This window comes from Macaca nemestrina, chromosome 7 (assembly GCF_043159975.1).
Source record: "Macaca nemestrina isolate mMacNem1 chromosome 7, mMacNem.hap1, whole genome shotgun sequence".
NCBI lineage: Eukaryota > Metazoa > Chordata > Mammalia > Primates > Cercopithecidae > Macaca > Macaca nemestrina.
Genome location: NC_092131.1, coordinates 120,697,170 through 120,715,251, shown reverse-complemented (window position 1 = coordinate 120,715,251; position 18,082 = coordinate 120,697,170). Strand labels below are relative to the sequence as shown.

Genomic DNA, 18,082 nt, shown 5'->3' with positions numbered 1-18,082 from the left:
AATGATGTTGGTGCTGTATTTGGTAACCTAAGATAAGAGAAAAGGAAAACAAGACAAAACAAAACAACAACCTCTGTGTACCAAGGATGGTCACTGAAGCACTATTTTTGTAGCCTAAGTTTCAGCCTTTGAATGTCATCGAGTCGTTTAACTTTCTGGGGTCTCTCTTCCCTTAATATATGTTCACGGAAAGTCTGAGCTGCTGTCCTATCTCCCATAACTCCCCCGCTTAACGGGATGACTGCTGTGAAATGGAGGTGGCTTCTAAGAGACAGTGTCATCTTTTTTTGGGGTATATTGCCCAGTAGCCTCTGTATGGTCAGCTGAAGTATTCTCAATTCTGGGATCCTTCTTAGTTATGTAGATTAGGCAAGTGGACACTCCTTTCCTTGGAAAAAGGGTATAGTTGGATATAACCAGGGTGCCCCTCTCCTTGGTGCAGAAGGGTGGAGAGGGAGTGGACCAAATTGCATAAGAAGTCCAAGGGATGTGAGGAACTGATATTCCAACCCTCTCTCCTAAATAATCAGAAAATTGTTTTTCTAACTAAAAAGTTAGAACATTGATTTGGGCACAGTTGGGCCCTGACTGAGGTCTGTTGGCAGGAAGAGCACCCAGGGCCCTCTGCAGGTTTGTCTCCCTTTGTCCCTCCAGATCTGTTCTCCATCCTTCCCTGTGCTGCTCTTCGTGCCCCTGGAGGCTGACCTCATTGGACAACATCACCCAGGCTCATGCTCTCTGGCTGCTGGTTAGGACTGGCCAGTGGAAGTGCAGGCAGAAGTTGGAATATAGAGGGAGAAAGCAGCAGGGAGCATTATTCTCCTTACTCTTTCCCTGCTGAGCCATGGTTTGGGCAGTGGCTGTGTCCCACTGTGTCCAACTGCTCCTGTGGGAAACATAATCACAGCCTTTGCTAGATTCTGGTGCCACTGTTTTCTCCCCAAGCAAGGGGCAGTAATGGCTTCTTATCGTTGTTAACCCTGGATTAATCACCAACCCTTACCGATTCTCTTTACCTTACCTGTCCCTCTGAAAATTGGCCCAAATTAAACCCTCTTCACTGAACCTTTTGAATTTGCCACTTAAATCCTGATGAATAAAGCCATTGGTATTAAGGGTGACAATTGGACCCAGGGAGTGAGGGCTATTATGGTAGAAGTGGCCCCATGGAAGCGCTTGGAACCGCCTCTTTGTGCCCAAAATAGTAAACCAAAAGCAATACTGCATCTTCAGGGCAATTGAATTGTGCCCCCATCAAAGACTTGAGAGATGCAGGACAGGTGGTTCTAATCATATCACTATTTAAGCCACCTGTCTGGCTTATGCAAAAACCAGGTGGATCCTAGAGAATGACTACAGATTTTCATAAACACAAATCAGGAATTGATGCCATTTCAGAAGTTGTTCTGGATGCGGTATCTTTATTAGAGAAGATCCACTTAGCCCCTGGCACCTGGTATGCACCTAGTATTGTGCCTGGTGACTAGAACAGTAATTCGCAAAGGGAGGTCCCTGGATTAGCAGCTTCAGTGTCACCTTGGAACATGTCTGATGTACCATTTATAGAACTCCACTGAAGACCACCTGAATTAAAAATTTTAGGGGCTCACCAGCTGTGTTAGAACAAGCTGTCCAGGTGATTCCAATGCATACCGAAGTTTGAGAACTGTGGTATTAGAAATAGTTTCCACTGCATCACAATCAATACAGACAATCAGAAGGAGTTCATCTTCACCTGTTAGAAGACTGTGGCACACCGTAAATGCATTACCTCAGGGATCTACCAATTCTCCTGGTCTCTGTCATATTATACGAGACCCTTATCATCTTGACAGCCCATAGAACTTTATGATTGTCTGCTACATTGATAACATTATGCTAATAGGATCTGGTGAATGAGGACTAGCGAGTGCCATACTGCCACATGCTTGCCAGAGAGGGGAAGAAAACACATGTGGAGGTTCAGTGGCCTCCCACATTGGTGAAATTTCTTGAGTTCTAGCAGTCTGAGGCCTGTTGGAATATCCCCACTAAGATGAGAAACATGTTGCTTCACCTTGTGTCTTCCACCATAAAGAAAGAAGCTCGGCAGTTGATGGATCTCTGGATTTTTGAGGCAATGTATAGAACATTTGTGTGTGTGTGTCTCATGGATTTACTGGTTATATCATAAGACCACTGGTTTTGAATGGGGCCCAGAATAATAAAGGACTCTAGAAAAGATATATCCAGACTGTGATGAAAGCTACTCTGCCATTTGGTCCTTAAGATCAGCAGATCCAATAGTGCCAGAAGTGTCTTGCAAATGGAGGTGCTGTGTGGAATTCCTAACCATCTCCAATAGGAGAATCACAGCATTGACCCAACTGAACAGGATGGGAAGAGAGAGTCCAAGGCAGTCTTCGGGAGATATGTGTGAAAAGACATCTTTGAAGGGGCCCTGGGTGTCAAGATATTCAAGGGCCATTTAAATGCCTACTGGAGGGCATCCACTGCAGAAAAGACTCTCAACGATCAGGTGGATAAGATGACTCAACTTGGGGGTGTCAGCCTCTTCCTCTGTCTACTCTGGTGTTTGCTCAATGACATCATGAACAAAGTGACTGTAGTGGAAGGGACAGAGGCTATCAACACTATGGGCTTTCCCTTGCTAAAGTCCATTGGTTTCCATAACTTCTGGATATGTAGGCTTCCAATGAATGAGACCAATGCCAAGGCCCTGATATGGCACCATTCCCAGGGATGGGTGGTGGGAGATAGACCAAACACTTACTTGGTAGAAGGTTAATTAAACTGAGTCCCTTTCATCATGGAGGGCAGTAGGAATAGACATATATTCCAGATATGGATTTGCCATCCCTGTCCCTCCCCGCCATTTGTGGTGTTTCATTCTGTTCATTTTGTGCTGTTAAAACAGAATAACACAAACTGGGTAATTTGTAATGAATAGAAATTTATTTGGCTCACGATTATGGAGGCTGCAAAATCCAAGATCAAGGAACCAGCATTTGGTGAGGATCTTGTTGCATCATAAACATGGTGGAATGAATCACATGGGCAAGAGAGAAAAGGGGACGAAACACCCCCTTTCAAAAGAAGCCCACTCTCAAGATAACAGCATTAATCCATTCATTCCACCCTCGTGGCCTAATCACCTCTCATTGGGCCCCACCTCTCAACACTGTTGCATTGGGAATCAAGTTTCCAACATATGAACTTTGGGGGACACATTCAAACCACAGCATATTCATCTCAGTATATCCCACAAACGTGGCCTTTAAACAAGAAACCTTAGGTTTTGTGGGTTTGGAAATCTCTAGTGACCAAGAGGAACTGCTTCCACCAGGGAGTATAGTTATGGATCTGTTAAATTGGAAGATGATCTTGTGCCATCTGGGGCTCCTTATGTTGAAACATTGGCAGAGAAAGAGATCACTGCACTGTCAGGATGGTTCACCCCAATATCCAAGGGAAAGTAGGGTTTCTGCTACACAATAGGGGCAAGGAGTACTAGCTTTGGAACCCTGGGATTCACTAGGGCACTTGGTACTCCCTGTATCCCTTGTCCTCATTCTGTAAGCCTGAGGTGGGGGCACGAAATTAGATTTCTAACAGGCTCCCCAGAGATGCCAATGCTGTCCATCCTTGGACCATAGTAGTTGTTGCCCTAGAGCACCTGTTATTCTTTCTGAGAATTTTACAGTGCTTCCAGGTGAGATCTTCAAGGCCTCTTCATGTTCTTTAGGAATCTGTGGATACTGTGGCAACTCAATGAAGACAGGGCACCAAGAATTTGAATCCTCTGTGGATGAAGATTTGGGTCATTCCACCAAATAAAATATTCCAACAGCTAAGGGACTGCCAGAAGGTAGAGGGGCTATGGAATGGGTGGTGGGAGAACAAGACTACAGTTACCACTCTGGGCCCCATGATCAGTCACAGAAGGGGGCACTAGCAGTTGTGCTTTACAGGAAGTGTTCCACTTACCCAGGAGTGGCTACATTATGATTTAAGTTGCAGGTGGGAATGGGACTAAATTGCTATCAGCCCCAGACAATATGGTGACTGGTGAGATTTTATGTTTCCCCTGTGCTGGGGACAAAATATTTTTCTCCCATCTAAGCAAAGTTTGTGAATGGCTGCTAAGTGGTAATAGGATGAATTGTGCTGGGTTTTCTTCTTTTGCTCCAGTGTGCTGCCTATGTGGACCGTATCACTCAGGGTCCCCTGACCCTTAGCTTCTGTTGTTTTTGGCCAATGGAAGACCCAGACAGGAGATTGGAGGGCAGGAGGCAAGAGGTCAAGGTATTTATTCCCCTGGCTCTCTTCCTACTGAGCTGCAGTGGGTGCAGGAGTTTTGATCCTCTAGCTGTGACCAGGGCTTCCATCGGGTGACTCCTTCTCCATGGCTGTAGCTCTCCCTGGGTTCTAGATCCTCCTCCTTGTCTCTCTAGGCTGAGATGGTAATAGTTTGTGGCCTGCCTGTCCCTGGGTAGTTTGTTTTTCTCTCTCTGTCACCCAGGCTGGAGTGCAGTAGTGTGATCCTAGCTCACTGTAACCTCAAACTTCTGGACTCGAGTGATCCTCCCACCTCAGACTCCTGAGTAGCTGGCACTATAGGTGTGCAACGCCACACCCAGCTAATTTTTTAAAAAACATTTTATTTTTTGTAGATAAACAGGTTTTTGCTTATGTTGGCCAGGCTGGTTTCAAACTCCTGGGCTCAAGCAGTCTGCCGGCCTTGGCCTCCCAAAGTGCTGGGATTACAGACATGAGCTTCCTTGACCGGCCATCCCTGGGTGTTTTACTCTTCCCTGTTGCTTTCCATACCCTTGCCCAAACTCTGTAAATATTCTTTCATTAAACTATCTTCAGTCAGCGCTTCGTGCGTGCCATCTCTTTCCTGCCAAGACACTGAAAGCTCCCAAGGAGAACCCTCCTAAAGGGAGAGAGTCTTTGCTGATGACCATCAAGCTCATAAGTAAGGGCTGGTGTGGCTGAGGCTGTGTGTCCCTCTGGATACGGGCAACCTGTCTTTGTGCTATGATTGGACAGAATAGCTGGGAACGTGGATGTGGACCCAGATAACTCTGTGTGAGCACCTCTCCACAGGCTGGGCCACAGGACATTGCGGGTGGTCATTGATCATGCATGGCAGAACCAGTCCTCAACAACAAGACCTAGTGGTATGAAACCACACTAGTGCACACACCAAGCTTTGCAGTTCTCTTCACTTGGTGTTTGAAAGCAGGACCGGCCCCTTTTGGATTGATTTAGCCTCTGAAGTTCTGGAAATTTAATGAGACAGGGAGACACTGGTTTTCAATTCAATAAGAACATGTAGACATTTGAGCAACTAATTAGAAAAAAACGAAATATCTATGATGGGAATGATATGCCAGGATGGTAAAGCTAGGGTCCTACTATATGTATCCAACTCTCTGAGCATCCTTAGGGGCTGCGTTTCTTCTAGTGATCATCACTCTGAACTCTTGGTTCTGCATATTTCTGCTACCCCACTTGTCTGTGGGACTGCTGGCCCCTTCCAGATCGTATTTCCCTACATGACCCACCACCGAGGTGTCTTCATTGTCCCAAAGACCACTGCTGCGGAGTGGATCGTTTATCAGACTTCAGAGAGGGCTTGGGGCGACATGAAGGGAGTGTAGCTGAGCACAGCACAAGCCACAACTTAAAACTGGCCTCTAGGCATCACTGCCTGGAAAACCCACCACCCATTCTCTGCTTTGGAGAGTTCTTCTCCAGTCTGTGTTCTCCTTAAGTCCTGGGTTATGGCCAACTTCACAGGCCTCCCATTCTCTTAATACTTTTCATTTCTTCTCTGCCAACTTCTAGCCTTGAAGACTTCTGTTCATTCCTTTTGCTGATCAGTTTATCTTTCTATCCACAACCCCAAAGTTCATCTCAGCTTGCCAGAAACGAGTTGAGATGCTCTGGTCACAAAGGACCATCTCCTCTGTGCTTCAGCAGCATAATGCAACTACTGAAGCCTGAGATTCCAGTTGCTTTTTTCTCCTTAATATGATCCAGTTCTTAGAGAGGTCTCCCTCCCCGCTGTGCTCCATGTGTCTCTTAGATGGAGGGAGTGTATAGTAAATATTTATTCTTTCCTGTCCTAAGCAAGCACCCTGCCTTCATCATACGTATTTTAACCTTTCTTTTTTGCTTGGAACATGTATAATAGGGAAAATGGAAGAAATCCAAGTATTTAATAATAGGAAGCTACATAATTATATATGTGTACTAGATGTCATGTTTTATGGCCATTAAAATGACAAGTGTGAAGAATGTAGTAGCAACACGAAAGTATACTTATGATGTAATATTAGGAGAAAGAGTATGATATAAAATTATATAGCAGATCATCTTTATGAAAAAAAATCTTGCATGAGGACAATGATTAGAAGGCAATATATGGACACAAATTAAAATTGCTGTTTTTTGGAGGCTTGGGTTGGGAGTGCTTTTTATATTTTCCACCCTTCCTGAAATGTTACTATTTCCCGTTGCCATCAAACAAGAGTCAAGAGATAAGGTGAAACCCATTAGCGAATCTGAGTGTGGAAAAGAATTAATTAGGACCAAGGGATTCTCAGGCAGTGCTTCCTAAACTTTAAGGTGCATAGAAACCATCTAGGGAATCTTGCTAATGTACATTCTGAATGTTGGTCTGGAGGGGGCTGTGAGTTTGGGTTTCTAACGAGCTCCTCAAGTATTGCAGAGGCTGTTTGTCCTTCAACCACAGGTTAAGTTGCACTGCCCTGGAGCACCCTCTTTTTCACCCGAGGGTTCTAAAGTGTGTCCAGGGGCGGTCTGGAAGACCTTTTCTTGTTCCTGGAGTCTGTTATTAGCTTACTGGGAGTTGGTTCTAGTTTACATTGTAAATGCATACTGATGAGATTTTTAACAGAAGTGCCTGGCATCTCAAGGTAGGCTTCAGAGTGAGGGCTGCTGCTGCTGAATCTGAGGCAATGCACACGAGTCTTGCTTTAGATCCTCCTCATTATACAGGGCCTTCCCTGCATCTTGGTTCACTGCCATTGCCAGCTGTCCCTTTGTGCATCCCACAATAGTGGGGATAGGGGTGGGTAGGAGAGGGGTAGGAGAGGGATGACAACTGGATATCCCCTGAAATGCTGCCTGAACAGCTGTGGCCTTGTCCGCATTCAGGGGTCACCTAGTAGTGATAGTGCTTTGGAAACCCATTTTCCAGGTGGCCCGGGCTGTGGTGGGGACTAATGGCTGGGAGGCAGACAATGAGAAGTCTTGAACTTCTTCACAGCTGCAGGTCTCTTGGATGGGGATGGAAGGCCACACTTTGGAGGGACAGAATAAATGCACTCAGAGGAAGGGGAGCTCAGGTGCTCTTGTTTAACTTCATATCATGTTACGGGAAAACTGATGACACTGGCAATTACGTAAATTGGAAGACACCACACCCCTTGAGGTCAGGTGCTAGGGAAGGCTGCTGTGACTATTCCTCTGACCAAGTGGTTCTGGCTGGGAGATTTGGCCTGTAGGAAGTAGCCCTCGGAAGTTGAGGAAAGCTGAGGGTTCCAGGCTCTGTAGGGGCAGGGGGCACTCCTCCCAGCTCAGACCCCTGGCTTCTCCTGGGGTGGTGAACTCAAGAACATTCATGTTTGCCCATGTTCTCTCATTTCATCCTCACAACAACCTTGTGAGGTAGATGTTATTCCCTCACTTTACAGATGAGGAAATTGGGGCTCAGAGAGGCTAAGTGAGTTATCTGGGGTGCTATAACAAGGAAGTAGAGGAATTGGGACCTGGGACCAGTTTTGTAGGCTCTGCTCTAATAATTTTGCTGCAAGGTCATGGATGTAGGTGATGGAGTGGGAGTGGGGTCGAGGGCAGAAGGAGGTGGGAGGAGGGAGGGCCCGAGAAGAGTCATCATCAATAACTTCTTCCTTGCCCCCCAACTCTGACTATAGCAAATTTATAGCACATTCACTCTCCTTTCTGTCCTTTTGTTCACGAGGTATATGCAAAAAATAAACATTTTAAAATGACAAGGCTTTTCCTATCTTACAATGAGGAAACTGAGGCACTGGGAGGTGAAGTGACTTGCTCAAGGTCACATTGTAACCTGACTGATAAATGTGGGGCTAGAACACAGATCTCCCCATTCAATATTTATCTCATGGACTGTGCACCCTCAGAAAGGTTACTGGGTGAAATAATTTTTGTGTGAGGAAAAATTAGTGAAAAAAATTAAATGTACAACCAAAGGAGATGATTTTTTAACCATGACCTACCCAACTGATGGTTAGTGACTGAAGTGACCCTTCAGTCACTGAAACTGGCAGCTAAGAAGAGTGTTTGATGTCGTGGGGAATATTCATGCTACCATATGAAGTGATACAACACCATGCATGGAGTATGAATTTGACTAAAAAATACAAGTAAAAAGGCTGGAAGAAAATATATCAAAATGGTAGTTTCTGGGAGGTGGAATTATTAAGTGTTATTTCCCTCCCTTTCTTTCTATTTATCTGCATTTTCCCAAGTTTCTAAAATGTACATTTTATTTATAACAGGAAAAATATATCCCTCTATATTTTAGTTTAAAAAAATACTGCTTGGAAGCAGCCCATATCCTGTGCCCTTCATGAATTTTCAGGTGAGACTCCCTCAACCTGCTTTCCCCCCTCACTGCCACACCATTGCTGGTCCGTGGGGAGGGGGCTGGGGTTCAGGTGGGACCTCTTGGTTGGAAGCCTTCATGTGCTACTTTGTATTTTAAGGATAGAGAGTCTCCTCAAGGCAAGACCACTGTTGTGTGATGGCTGGGGGGTGTCTGTTGCTGGATCCAATTCCAAAAGGTGCCCAGGAGCCTGGGAAGGTGACTACCCCATCATCTCACAGTGACTCCCCACACTGGAACCCCAGCCTCCTGGGTCCTGGTCCAGGGCTCTTTTCCCCTGGCTGCTCCATGGTTGTGACACCCATGGCACCTGGGCATTCCACGCTGGTGCTCGAGGGAGGGCTGACAGGGCTAAGTTGCACTTTCTCCTTCCCTGGGTGACCAGATTCATTCCTTGCCTCTGTGGGATGGCAGGCTGGCAGGGGACACATGGGTGCATCCTGGGGCACAGCCACCCGCAGATTGCCAGGTCCAGTCTCCACCGCCGCTGTGCCTCAGTCGTCCAGGTGCTGCTCCTCCCAGGTGGATGTGGGGATGGCGCTGTAAGGGTCCATGATGACCTTGGCACAGCGGATGATCATCACGACAAGGAAGAGGCAGAGGAAGACGAAGCAGGCCAAGGTCAGCCCTTTGTCCACGTCGACATAGACGGGCTCGGGCGTGGGCTCCTCCATCTCGTGGCAGCGACTGCAGGCTGCTCCTCCTCTGCCTCGGGCTTGACTGGTACCATTTTCCACCCCTGCAGAGACAGCCACAGCAGTGGGGAAGGAGGGGTGTGGTCACACGCCTGGGGTGACTGCAGGGCACCAACCTCTGCTCCCTCTTCTCTGCTACCCCTGCACCGAGAGCTTGCTGCTCAGACCACCCTGCAGGAGGGTAGGAGGGGATGGGTACACATGGACCCACATGGTCCCAGCCCGAAACCTTGTAGGTGACCAGAGGCTCTAGCAGGGTGCAGCTAGTGCCTCCCCAGGCTGGGGCAGGGGAGGTGACAGATGAGTCCCAGCAGGTGTGGGACTAGGGTGGAGCTGAGGGCTGGGTGGGGATAGAGGCCCTGCAGCTGCCTCCACTCCATGAAACCCTTTAGAAAGGCAGTTAGGATAATGCTTTCCATTTAGACAAACCACTATCTGAGGGTAATCTGAAAGCATTTCAAAAATTAAGTAATTATGATATAGATGCATATATTTTAGAGACAGGGTCTCACTCCGTCGCTCAGGCTGGAGTGCGGTGCAGTGGCACAATCATAGCGCACTGCAGCCTCCAACTCCTGCCTCAAGCAATCCTCTTGCCTTGGACTCCCAAAGCATTAGGATTACAGGTGTGAGCCACTGTGTCTGGTCTATTATGTTTTTTTTAAGCATAAGAACCTAGATTTCAAATGAAACCTATTGTGGAAAACCACAGAGGAACAGACCGACGAGGGACTGCTGTCGTGGAAGAGAGTGAGAGGCCTGGAGGGTCTATATCCCCTTCCCTGCTGCAGGTCCTCACAGGGACTCTCTAGAGACTCCTGCTGAGGCCAGCACATGGCCTGAAAACTGTGTGATGGGAAGAACAGTTTTGGCAGTCACGTGGAAGGGTCCCAGCTCTGCCACCGCCTTGCAGTGCAGGTCTGGACAGCTCTCAATTATTGTTAGGACTCCAGCAGTAGTCCCTACACTGACACATCACTCATTCATCTTGGGATGATTTGCCAACTTCTCTGGGTCCTACTTTTCTGCATGCTGAGGACAGGTGGCCATACCTGCTTCACAGGGGCGTGACAACCAAATGCACGGTCCCTGGCTCCAGTGGATGGTCAGTACATACTTTGGGTGAACTGGCAGCTCGAGGAGCTGGCTAGGAGGGGGCAGGCAGCTCCCCAAGTTCAGCTGCCACGGACAGCTTTAGGAGGAGGGCTGGCTGCTGCTCCCTCTCCCTGCACATAGCATTCGTCCCCATCCTTATCCCTGAACTTGTGGAGTGCTTGGGCTGTACGCTGTGCTTCATGTTCTGTTTGTTATTTAAAGCTCATGACACCCCTGGAAGCAAGTTACCCAGGCATCAATAGGCCCATTTTATAAATGTGGAAACTGAGGAACTGAGCAGGAAAATGACATATCCAAGGTCCCTCATCCCACACCCTAGGTCCCTACATGTCTCTGCCTCCTCTAGTGGGGCTCCATCTTCCCCACCCACTCTGGAGCTTTAGGAAGATAGCTGTCTGTGCAAGCTTAGAGTCCGCTGGCTGGGGAAGAGCTGTAACCACAGTCAACCATGACTTCCCCTCTCTTAGACCTTGTCTCAGCCCTCACCACTCTTACAGGACACTGACCTGCTGACTGGAGTGGTCACCACTTCATAAGGACCCTGGCTTTTCCAGGAGGCACAGGGAGTGGTCAGGCATCATGGGGGTCGCCCATGGAGAGCAGTGGCTGTTCACGGAGAGCAGGAGCTGTGCTGGCTGGTGGGGGCGCTGGAGTGTAACTGTAAGAGAAACGGACAAAGAAGACTAGTTATTTCCTGAGATGCCCAGCCCTAGATATAATGTGGACTCCCCTGGGTAGCTCCTTCCTGGCATGGGGGTGGGATCTGCCACACACTGTTGTTTGATGCTGATTTCTTCTCTCTTTTTAAAATATAACAACTTTCACGCCTGTAATCCCAGCACTTTGGGAGGCTGAGGTGGGAAGATTGCTTGAGCCCAGGAGTTTGAGACCAGCATGACAAAATCCTGTCTCTACAAAAAGTACAAAAAAATTTAGCCGGGCGTGGTGGTGCACGCCTGTAATCCCAGCTACTCAGGAGGCTGAGGCAAGAGAATCACTTGACCCTGGGAGGCGGAGGTTGCACCGCTGCACTCCAGCCTGGGCAACAGAACAAGACTGTGTCTCCAAAAAAAAAAAAAAAAAAAAATGTTTATACACACACACACATAAACTTTAAAAAGTGTGGCCACATACACATAACATAAAATCTACCGTCTTGACCATTTTCAAGTGTGCAGCGGCATTTTTGTGTACTGTTCAGTGGTATTAAGTACATTCACACTGTGGTGCAGCTGTTGCTGCCATCCATCTCCAGAACTCTTCATCTTGCAAAACAAACTGTGCACTCATTAGACCATAACTCCCCATTTCCCTTCCCCCAGCCCCGGGCAGCCACCATTCTACTTTATGTCTATATGAATTTGACTGCTCTACCTACTTCATGTAAGTGGAATTGTATGTATTTATCTTTTTGTGACTGGCTTATTTCATTGTGCACAATGTCCTCCAGATTCATTCATATTGTAGCATGTCAGAATTTCCTTTTTTTAAAGGTCGGAATAATATTCCATTGTATATATCTTTATACCACATTTTGTTTATCCATTTTTTCATCAATGGACACTCGGGATATTTTCACCTTTTGACTGTGTAAATAGTGTTGTTATGAATGTGGGTGTACAAATCTCTCTTTGAGACTCTGCTTTCAATGCTTTGGGGTGTATAAGCAGAGGTGGCATTGCTGGATCATATGGTAATTATATTTTTAACTTTTTTGAGGATTAAATTGAACATTTTGCATAATTAATTGTTGTACACTATTCAAAACTCAAAAAGCACAAAAAGAAAACAGTAAAACCAGTGTTTTCACTACCCCTATCCCCAGCCATCTAGCTCATCTCCAGATAGGCAACTATTGTCATCAGGTCTTTATACATCCTTCTAATCTGGAGATATTTTATTCTTATAAAAGAAAATATGTATGTTTGTTTTTCAAATAAATGAAAGCCTGTTATATAAACTGTTCCACATCTTACTTTTAAAGTTTAACATATCGTGGAGATTATTTAACGTCAACACATAGAAGGTTGCCTCTTTCTTTTTAATGGCTGTATTTTTTTTTTTTTTTTTTTTTTGAGACGGAGTCTTGCTCTGCCGCCCAGGCTGGAGTGCAGTGGCCGGATCTCAGCTCACTGCAGGCTCCGCCTCCCGGGTTCACGCAATTCTCCTGCCTCAGCCTCCCCAGTAGCTGGGACTACAGGCGCCCGCCACCTCGCCCGGCTAGTTTTTTGTATTTTTTAGTAGAGACGGGGTTTCACCGTGTCAGCCAGGATGGTCTCGATCTCCTGACCTCGTGATCCGCCCGCCTCGGCCTCCCAAAGTGCTGGGATTACAGGCTTGAGCCACCTCGCCCAGCCTAATGGCTGTATTGTATTTTGTTGTATGGATATCCCATAATAAATTCAACCATAGTCTTCTATCAGTTAGATAGGATTTCCAGTCTTTCGTTTTTCACATATTGATGGAGCAAATGTCCTTGTAGCTATGCATTTTGCACATGTCTGAGTATGTCTGTAATTAAATTCCTTCAGGCGAAACTGCTGTGTCTAAGGATAAAGTCATTTTAATTCTGATCGATATTATTATTCTTGGAGGTTGTACCTATGTAAGCTTCCATTGGCAAAGGTTGTGAGGGACGGTTGTCCTACAGCTGAAACCAGCCCAATTGTCCCATAGAACTGATATTTCTGGTTTTTTTGAATAAACATAGAAACTGACCCTCCGAGTTTTAAAATTTGAAACTTATATTTCTCTCATCTGAGTTTTTTCCTTAGGAAACTGTCAGGCAAGGGACTGAAATGCACCAGATCCCGGCATCTAGACAATGAGACACCAGACCCCTCGTTCGTCTTCCTTACTCTTCCTTACCTTCCTAGTCCAACTTTTTTTTCCACATTCTTTCCTCAGTCTATAAACCCCCAATTTTAGTCAGTTGAGGAGATGGATTTGAGACTTATTTCCCATTCTCCCAGTTGACATCATGAGAATAAAAAGCCTTCTGCCCTGGAAATACTCGTCGTTTCAGTTACTGGCTTTCTGTACGGTGAGCAACAGGATCCAGACCAAACCCCTGGTGTTTCAGTAGCAGAATCTTGAAAACAGAGTTATCTTTTATTTTCGCCAATTTGAAAGAAAATTTGAAAGATGTTATAACATAACAAACATTTTCAAACACACGGAGAAGTTGAAAGAATTATACAGTAAACAAATATATATCTACCACCTAGGTTCTGTTTCGCCGCATTTTAAAAATTTTGTCCTATTTACCCACCTATCCATCCTTTTTACTTTTTGAACGCATTTCAAAGATGCAAGCATTAATACACTTCACTTCAAAGCACTCCAGCGTGTCTATCATTAACTAGAATTCAGTATTTGTTTATAGATTTCTTAAAATGTAAAATTTACATGTAGTGAAATGTACACATATTAAATGCATCATTTTTGAGATTTTACAGATGTATACATCCTGTAGCTCAGAGTAATTTTTATCTATCTTAGAGAAATTAAGCATCTTTGCATGTGTTTAAGATCCAGTTGTCCTTCCTCTTTTTGTGAATTCTCTGTAATATCCTTTACCTATTTTTCTGTTGGGTTTTTGGTATCTCTCCTTTTTGGCCTTGGAAGCAGAGATGAAATAAACATACTCATTTTATTAATTTTTATTTTATTACCGTTTTTTCCTTTATCCCTGATTCCTACTCCTATTTCTTACTTTCTTTCACTACCTAATTTTAGTCACTAGTATTAGCTAATTGTTTACCTTTGTTCTTTTACATGTGCGTCAGTTTCTGTAATTTGAATTGTCAACTTTAAATGTATGCATTTTTATTCCCAGCTGCAAGGTATTAGGAAATTAGGGAGTTTATTCCAGTTTTCACCTCCTTTTCCCATTCTCTTTCCATTGACAGTTACTTCCATTATTTCTACACGGTTAGGGTATGTAACATTTATATGTTTTTGCCCTTAAGTCTACCTTAGTTTTCATTCTGTTTTACAGTGACATCTATTTAAGGCTTCCCACCAGTCATTGTGTCTGTAATTGGTGGGTTCTTGGTTTCACTGACTTCAAGAATGAAGCCACGGACCCTAGTGGTGAGTCTTACAGTTCTTACAGATGGTGGGTCTGGAGTTTGTTCCTTCTCATGTTCAGACGTGTTTGGAGTTTGTTCCTTCTGGTAGGTTTGTGGTCTCGCTGGCTTCAGGAGTGAAGCTGCAGACCTTCGTATGTAAGGGCAGCGCTTCTGGAGTTATTGGGTCCTCCTGGTGGGATCAAGGTCTTACTGGCCTCAGAAGTGAAGCTGCAGACCTTTGCAGTGAGTGTTACACCTCATAAGGTGGCACAGACCCAAACAGTGAACAGCAACAAGAGCTACTGCAAAGAGCAAAAGAACAAAGACTCCATACTATTGAAGAGACCCCCAGCCACTTGCTCCGGCAGCCTGCTTTTATTCCTTTATCTGGCCCCACTGACATCCTGCTGATTGGTCCATTTTACAGAGAGTTGATTGGACCATTTTGATAGAGTGCTGATTGGTGCCTTTATAATCCTTTAGCTAGACACAGAGTGCTAGACAGTAAAGTTCTCCAAGTCCCCACTAGGTTAGCTAGATACAGAGTAGTGATTGGTGTATTTACAAACCCTGAGCTAGACACAGAGTGCTGATTGGTGCATTTACAATCCTTTAGCTAGACACAGAGCGCTAGCCAGAAAAGTTTTCCAAGTCCCGACTAGGTTAGCTAGATACAGAGTAGTGATTGGAGTATTTACAAACCCTGAGCTAGACACAGGGTGCTGATTGGTGTATTTACAATCCCCTTAGCTAGACATAAAGGTTCTCCAAGTCCCCACTAGACTCAGGAGCTCAGCTGGCTTCACCTTGTGGATCCTGCACCAGGGCTGCAGGCGGAGCTGCTCGCCAGTCCTGCAGGTGCACCTGCACTTTTCAGCCCTTGGGTGGGCCATGGGACCGGGTGCTGTGGCGCAGGGGGCGGAGCTCATCGGGGAGCCTCAGGCCGCGCAGGAGCCCACAGTGCAGTGGGGCTAGGCTCGGGCATGGTGGGCTGCAGGTCCCCAGCCCTGCCCCATGGGGAGGCAGCTGAGGCCTGGCAAGAATTCCAGCACAAGGCTGCCGAGCCAGCATAGCTGGGGGACCCAGCGCACCCTCTGCAGCTTCTGGCCTGGGTGCTAAGCCCCTCACTGCCCGGGCCCTGGCCTGCCACTCCCTGTGTGGGGCTGCTGAGCCCACACCCACCCAGAACTCGCGCTGGCCAGCGAGGGCCACAGTTCCCGCCTGCGTCTCTCCCTTCACACCTCCCCGCAAGCAGAGGGAGCCGGCTCCTGCCCCGGCCAGCCCTGAGAGGGGCTCCCACAGTGCCCTGGCGGGCTGAAGGGCTCCTCAAGCACAGCCAGAGTGGACGGTGAGGCCGAGGAGGTGCCGAGAGCGAGGGCTGGTAGCATGTTGTCACCTTTCACTTTGGCTGAAGTTTTTCTATCATCTCTTGTTTGGCTGTAGATTGTTGTCTAGCATGTACTTCAGGAAGAGGTCATGTGAATTATATTCCCCAAGCTCCTGTCTCCTTTGAAGGGAATGTACATTTTTCTCAGCCTGCTTTAAAGATTTTCTCCTTGTCTTTGGTTTTCAGCAGTTTTGCTGTGAATGTGCCTATGTGTGGTTTTCTCTGTATTTTCTTAGTGTTTGTACTACTTCTTGAATGTTACTTGATGTCAGCTTCTGAAAATTTTGGGCTCTTTCCCCTTTAAATATTCATTTGTTCCATTTTTTCTCTCTTCCCTTTCTGGTGCTCCAGGTACACTTAGACCTTTTCACTGTGTCACAATTTTGTTATGCTTTCTTCCTGTGTTTTTTTTTTTTTTTTAAATGCTGTAGTCTGAATATTTTCTATGGACTAACTTCAAGTTCATTAATCTTGTCTTTATGTCCCATCAGCTGTTAAATCTACCTATTCAAATTTCCCTTCAGCCATAGTTTTCAGTTTTAGAATTACCATTTGATGCTTTAAAACAATTTCCAGCTCTCCAGTGCCATTTTCTACCTTGTCACTGATGTAATTTTTCTGAAGTCCTTATTTGATAACTCCAGTATCCAGGTCATCTGTGGGTTTGCTTCTATTGTTTATTTTTTCTTTTGGTTCAGTTTCTTGATATATCTGACAAACGTTTCAGTGAGTTACTGAGCACTGATGTAAAACATTGTAGCAGCTCAGGGTGATGTTATTTTTCTGCAGAGAGGATTCACCATTTTCTCTGGTAAGCAACTATTGTGCAAGCAGATCACCTCCATTCAATAAGGGGCTAAGCCCACTCAAGGTGGGGTTCACTTACTGCAAACAAGGCTGTGTCTATCTTTAGTTTGACAATATTACTAGGGTGTTGCACTCTAGGGTACCAAGTTGAGATCCTGGGATATTTACTTGGGCTGTTCCTTTCTTGGCATATCTTAGATTCTAGTTTTTCTCCTTGGTGCCTTGAAATAGCTGAAAACTGCCTAGGGGAAATTATTCAGGATTATCTGGGAACTGGTTTTTGATTCCGTGCTGTGGAATGCAAATGTGTGAAACTTAAGAACATTGGCCATTCACTAATAGCCACTCATATGAGGCCAGGCCTGAGGATGAAGAAATAGGTGTCTGGATACAGGTCTGCTGTTCCTTTGAAATATGTTCACTGCAGTATTGTAACAGTGAAAAACTGGGAACAAAATGAACTTCTGTCAGTAATGGAATGGTTAAAACAGCCATCTGCGTCATGGAGTACTCTTAGTTCATTGGAAACACACGTGTGCACACACACATATGCACATACACACAATAGAGGGCTAGAAATTCTGTTAAGTGAAAAAGTAAGTTGACAAACAATATCACAAATATGATATTTATGTAAAATAAGCAACTAAATTTTTAATGTAAAATCTGCACGTGCTGGGTGGGGGGGGGTGGGAGGTCAGTGCTGTCTGCTGACTGCTAGGTCAAGACCTGCTCCTGCTTTAATTGCTTTTTTTTTTGTTTGAGAAATTTAAGACCTAGAAAAGTACAACAATGCTATAACAAGTACTTACATTTCCATGATGCAGAATTTGCGATTGTTATGTTATCGTTTTTGCATTGTCTTTTTTTTTTTAAAAAATAAATCCTTACATTGTAACTCCTAACCTATAGAACTACTCCTCACACCTTCTTCAGCAGTATCACCATCATGAGTGTGGTGTGCACTTTCCACTTTGGGCATTCACAAAACCTCTAGAATTCCTTGGACCATACTTTGAAAATACGGCTCTAACCCACCTCCCTCTGTTTCATAGATGAAGAGACTGAAGTGTAGGGAGAGGAAGACTTTTGCTCAGAGTCAATAGCACAGCAGAATTTGGAGAAACCCGTGTTTCTCACCCCATGCCTGCGCCTTGGGCCCTGGGGCATGGATTCCACATAGTCATTTAGTGGATGTTAAAGAAAGATGAATGTGCAAGGGATTCCTGCTCCCATGTTTCATAGTAGGACTCAGCCTAGCCTCTCAAACCCTGATTTTGAAATCTCAGGCTCTGCCAAGTTAATATCAGATAACTAGATA

General features: G+C 45.5%; 1 protein-coding gene across 2 annotated transcripts in view; it reads right to left on the bottom strand.

The window, feature by feature from the left end:
* Positions 1–2,933: 2,933 nt before the first annotated feature.
* The window catches only part of LOC105493107 (cortexin domain containing 1), a 58,482-nt gene continuing 43,333 nt past the window's right edge, over positions 2,934–18,082 (bottom strand). The window contains exons 2-3 of one of the 2 annotated variants that reach the window (XM_024796382.2): positions 11,001–11,152; positions 2,934–9,422 (exon numbers count right to left, since the gene is read on the bottom strand). In XM_024796382.2, the coding sequence (XP_024652150.1) occupies positions 9,178–9,357 (180 nt within the window). In that variant the 5' untranslated portion in view covers positions 9,358–9,422; positions 11,001–11,152 and the 3' untranslated portion in view covers positions 2,934–9,177. Of the gene's footprint in view, positions 9,423–11,000; positions 11,381–18,082 lie in introns of those variants that run through there. The other variant, XM_071100816.1, reaches the window with a different exon arrangement.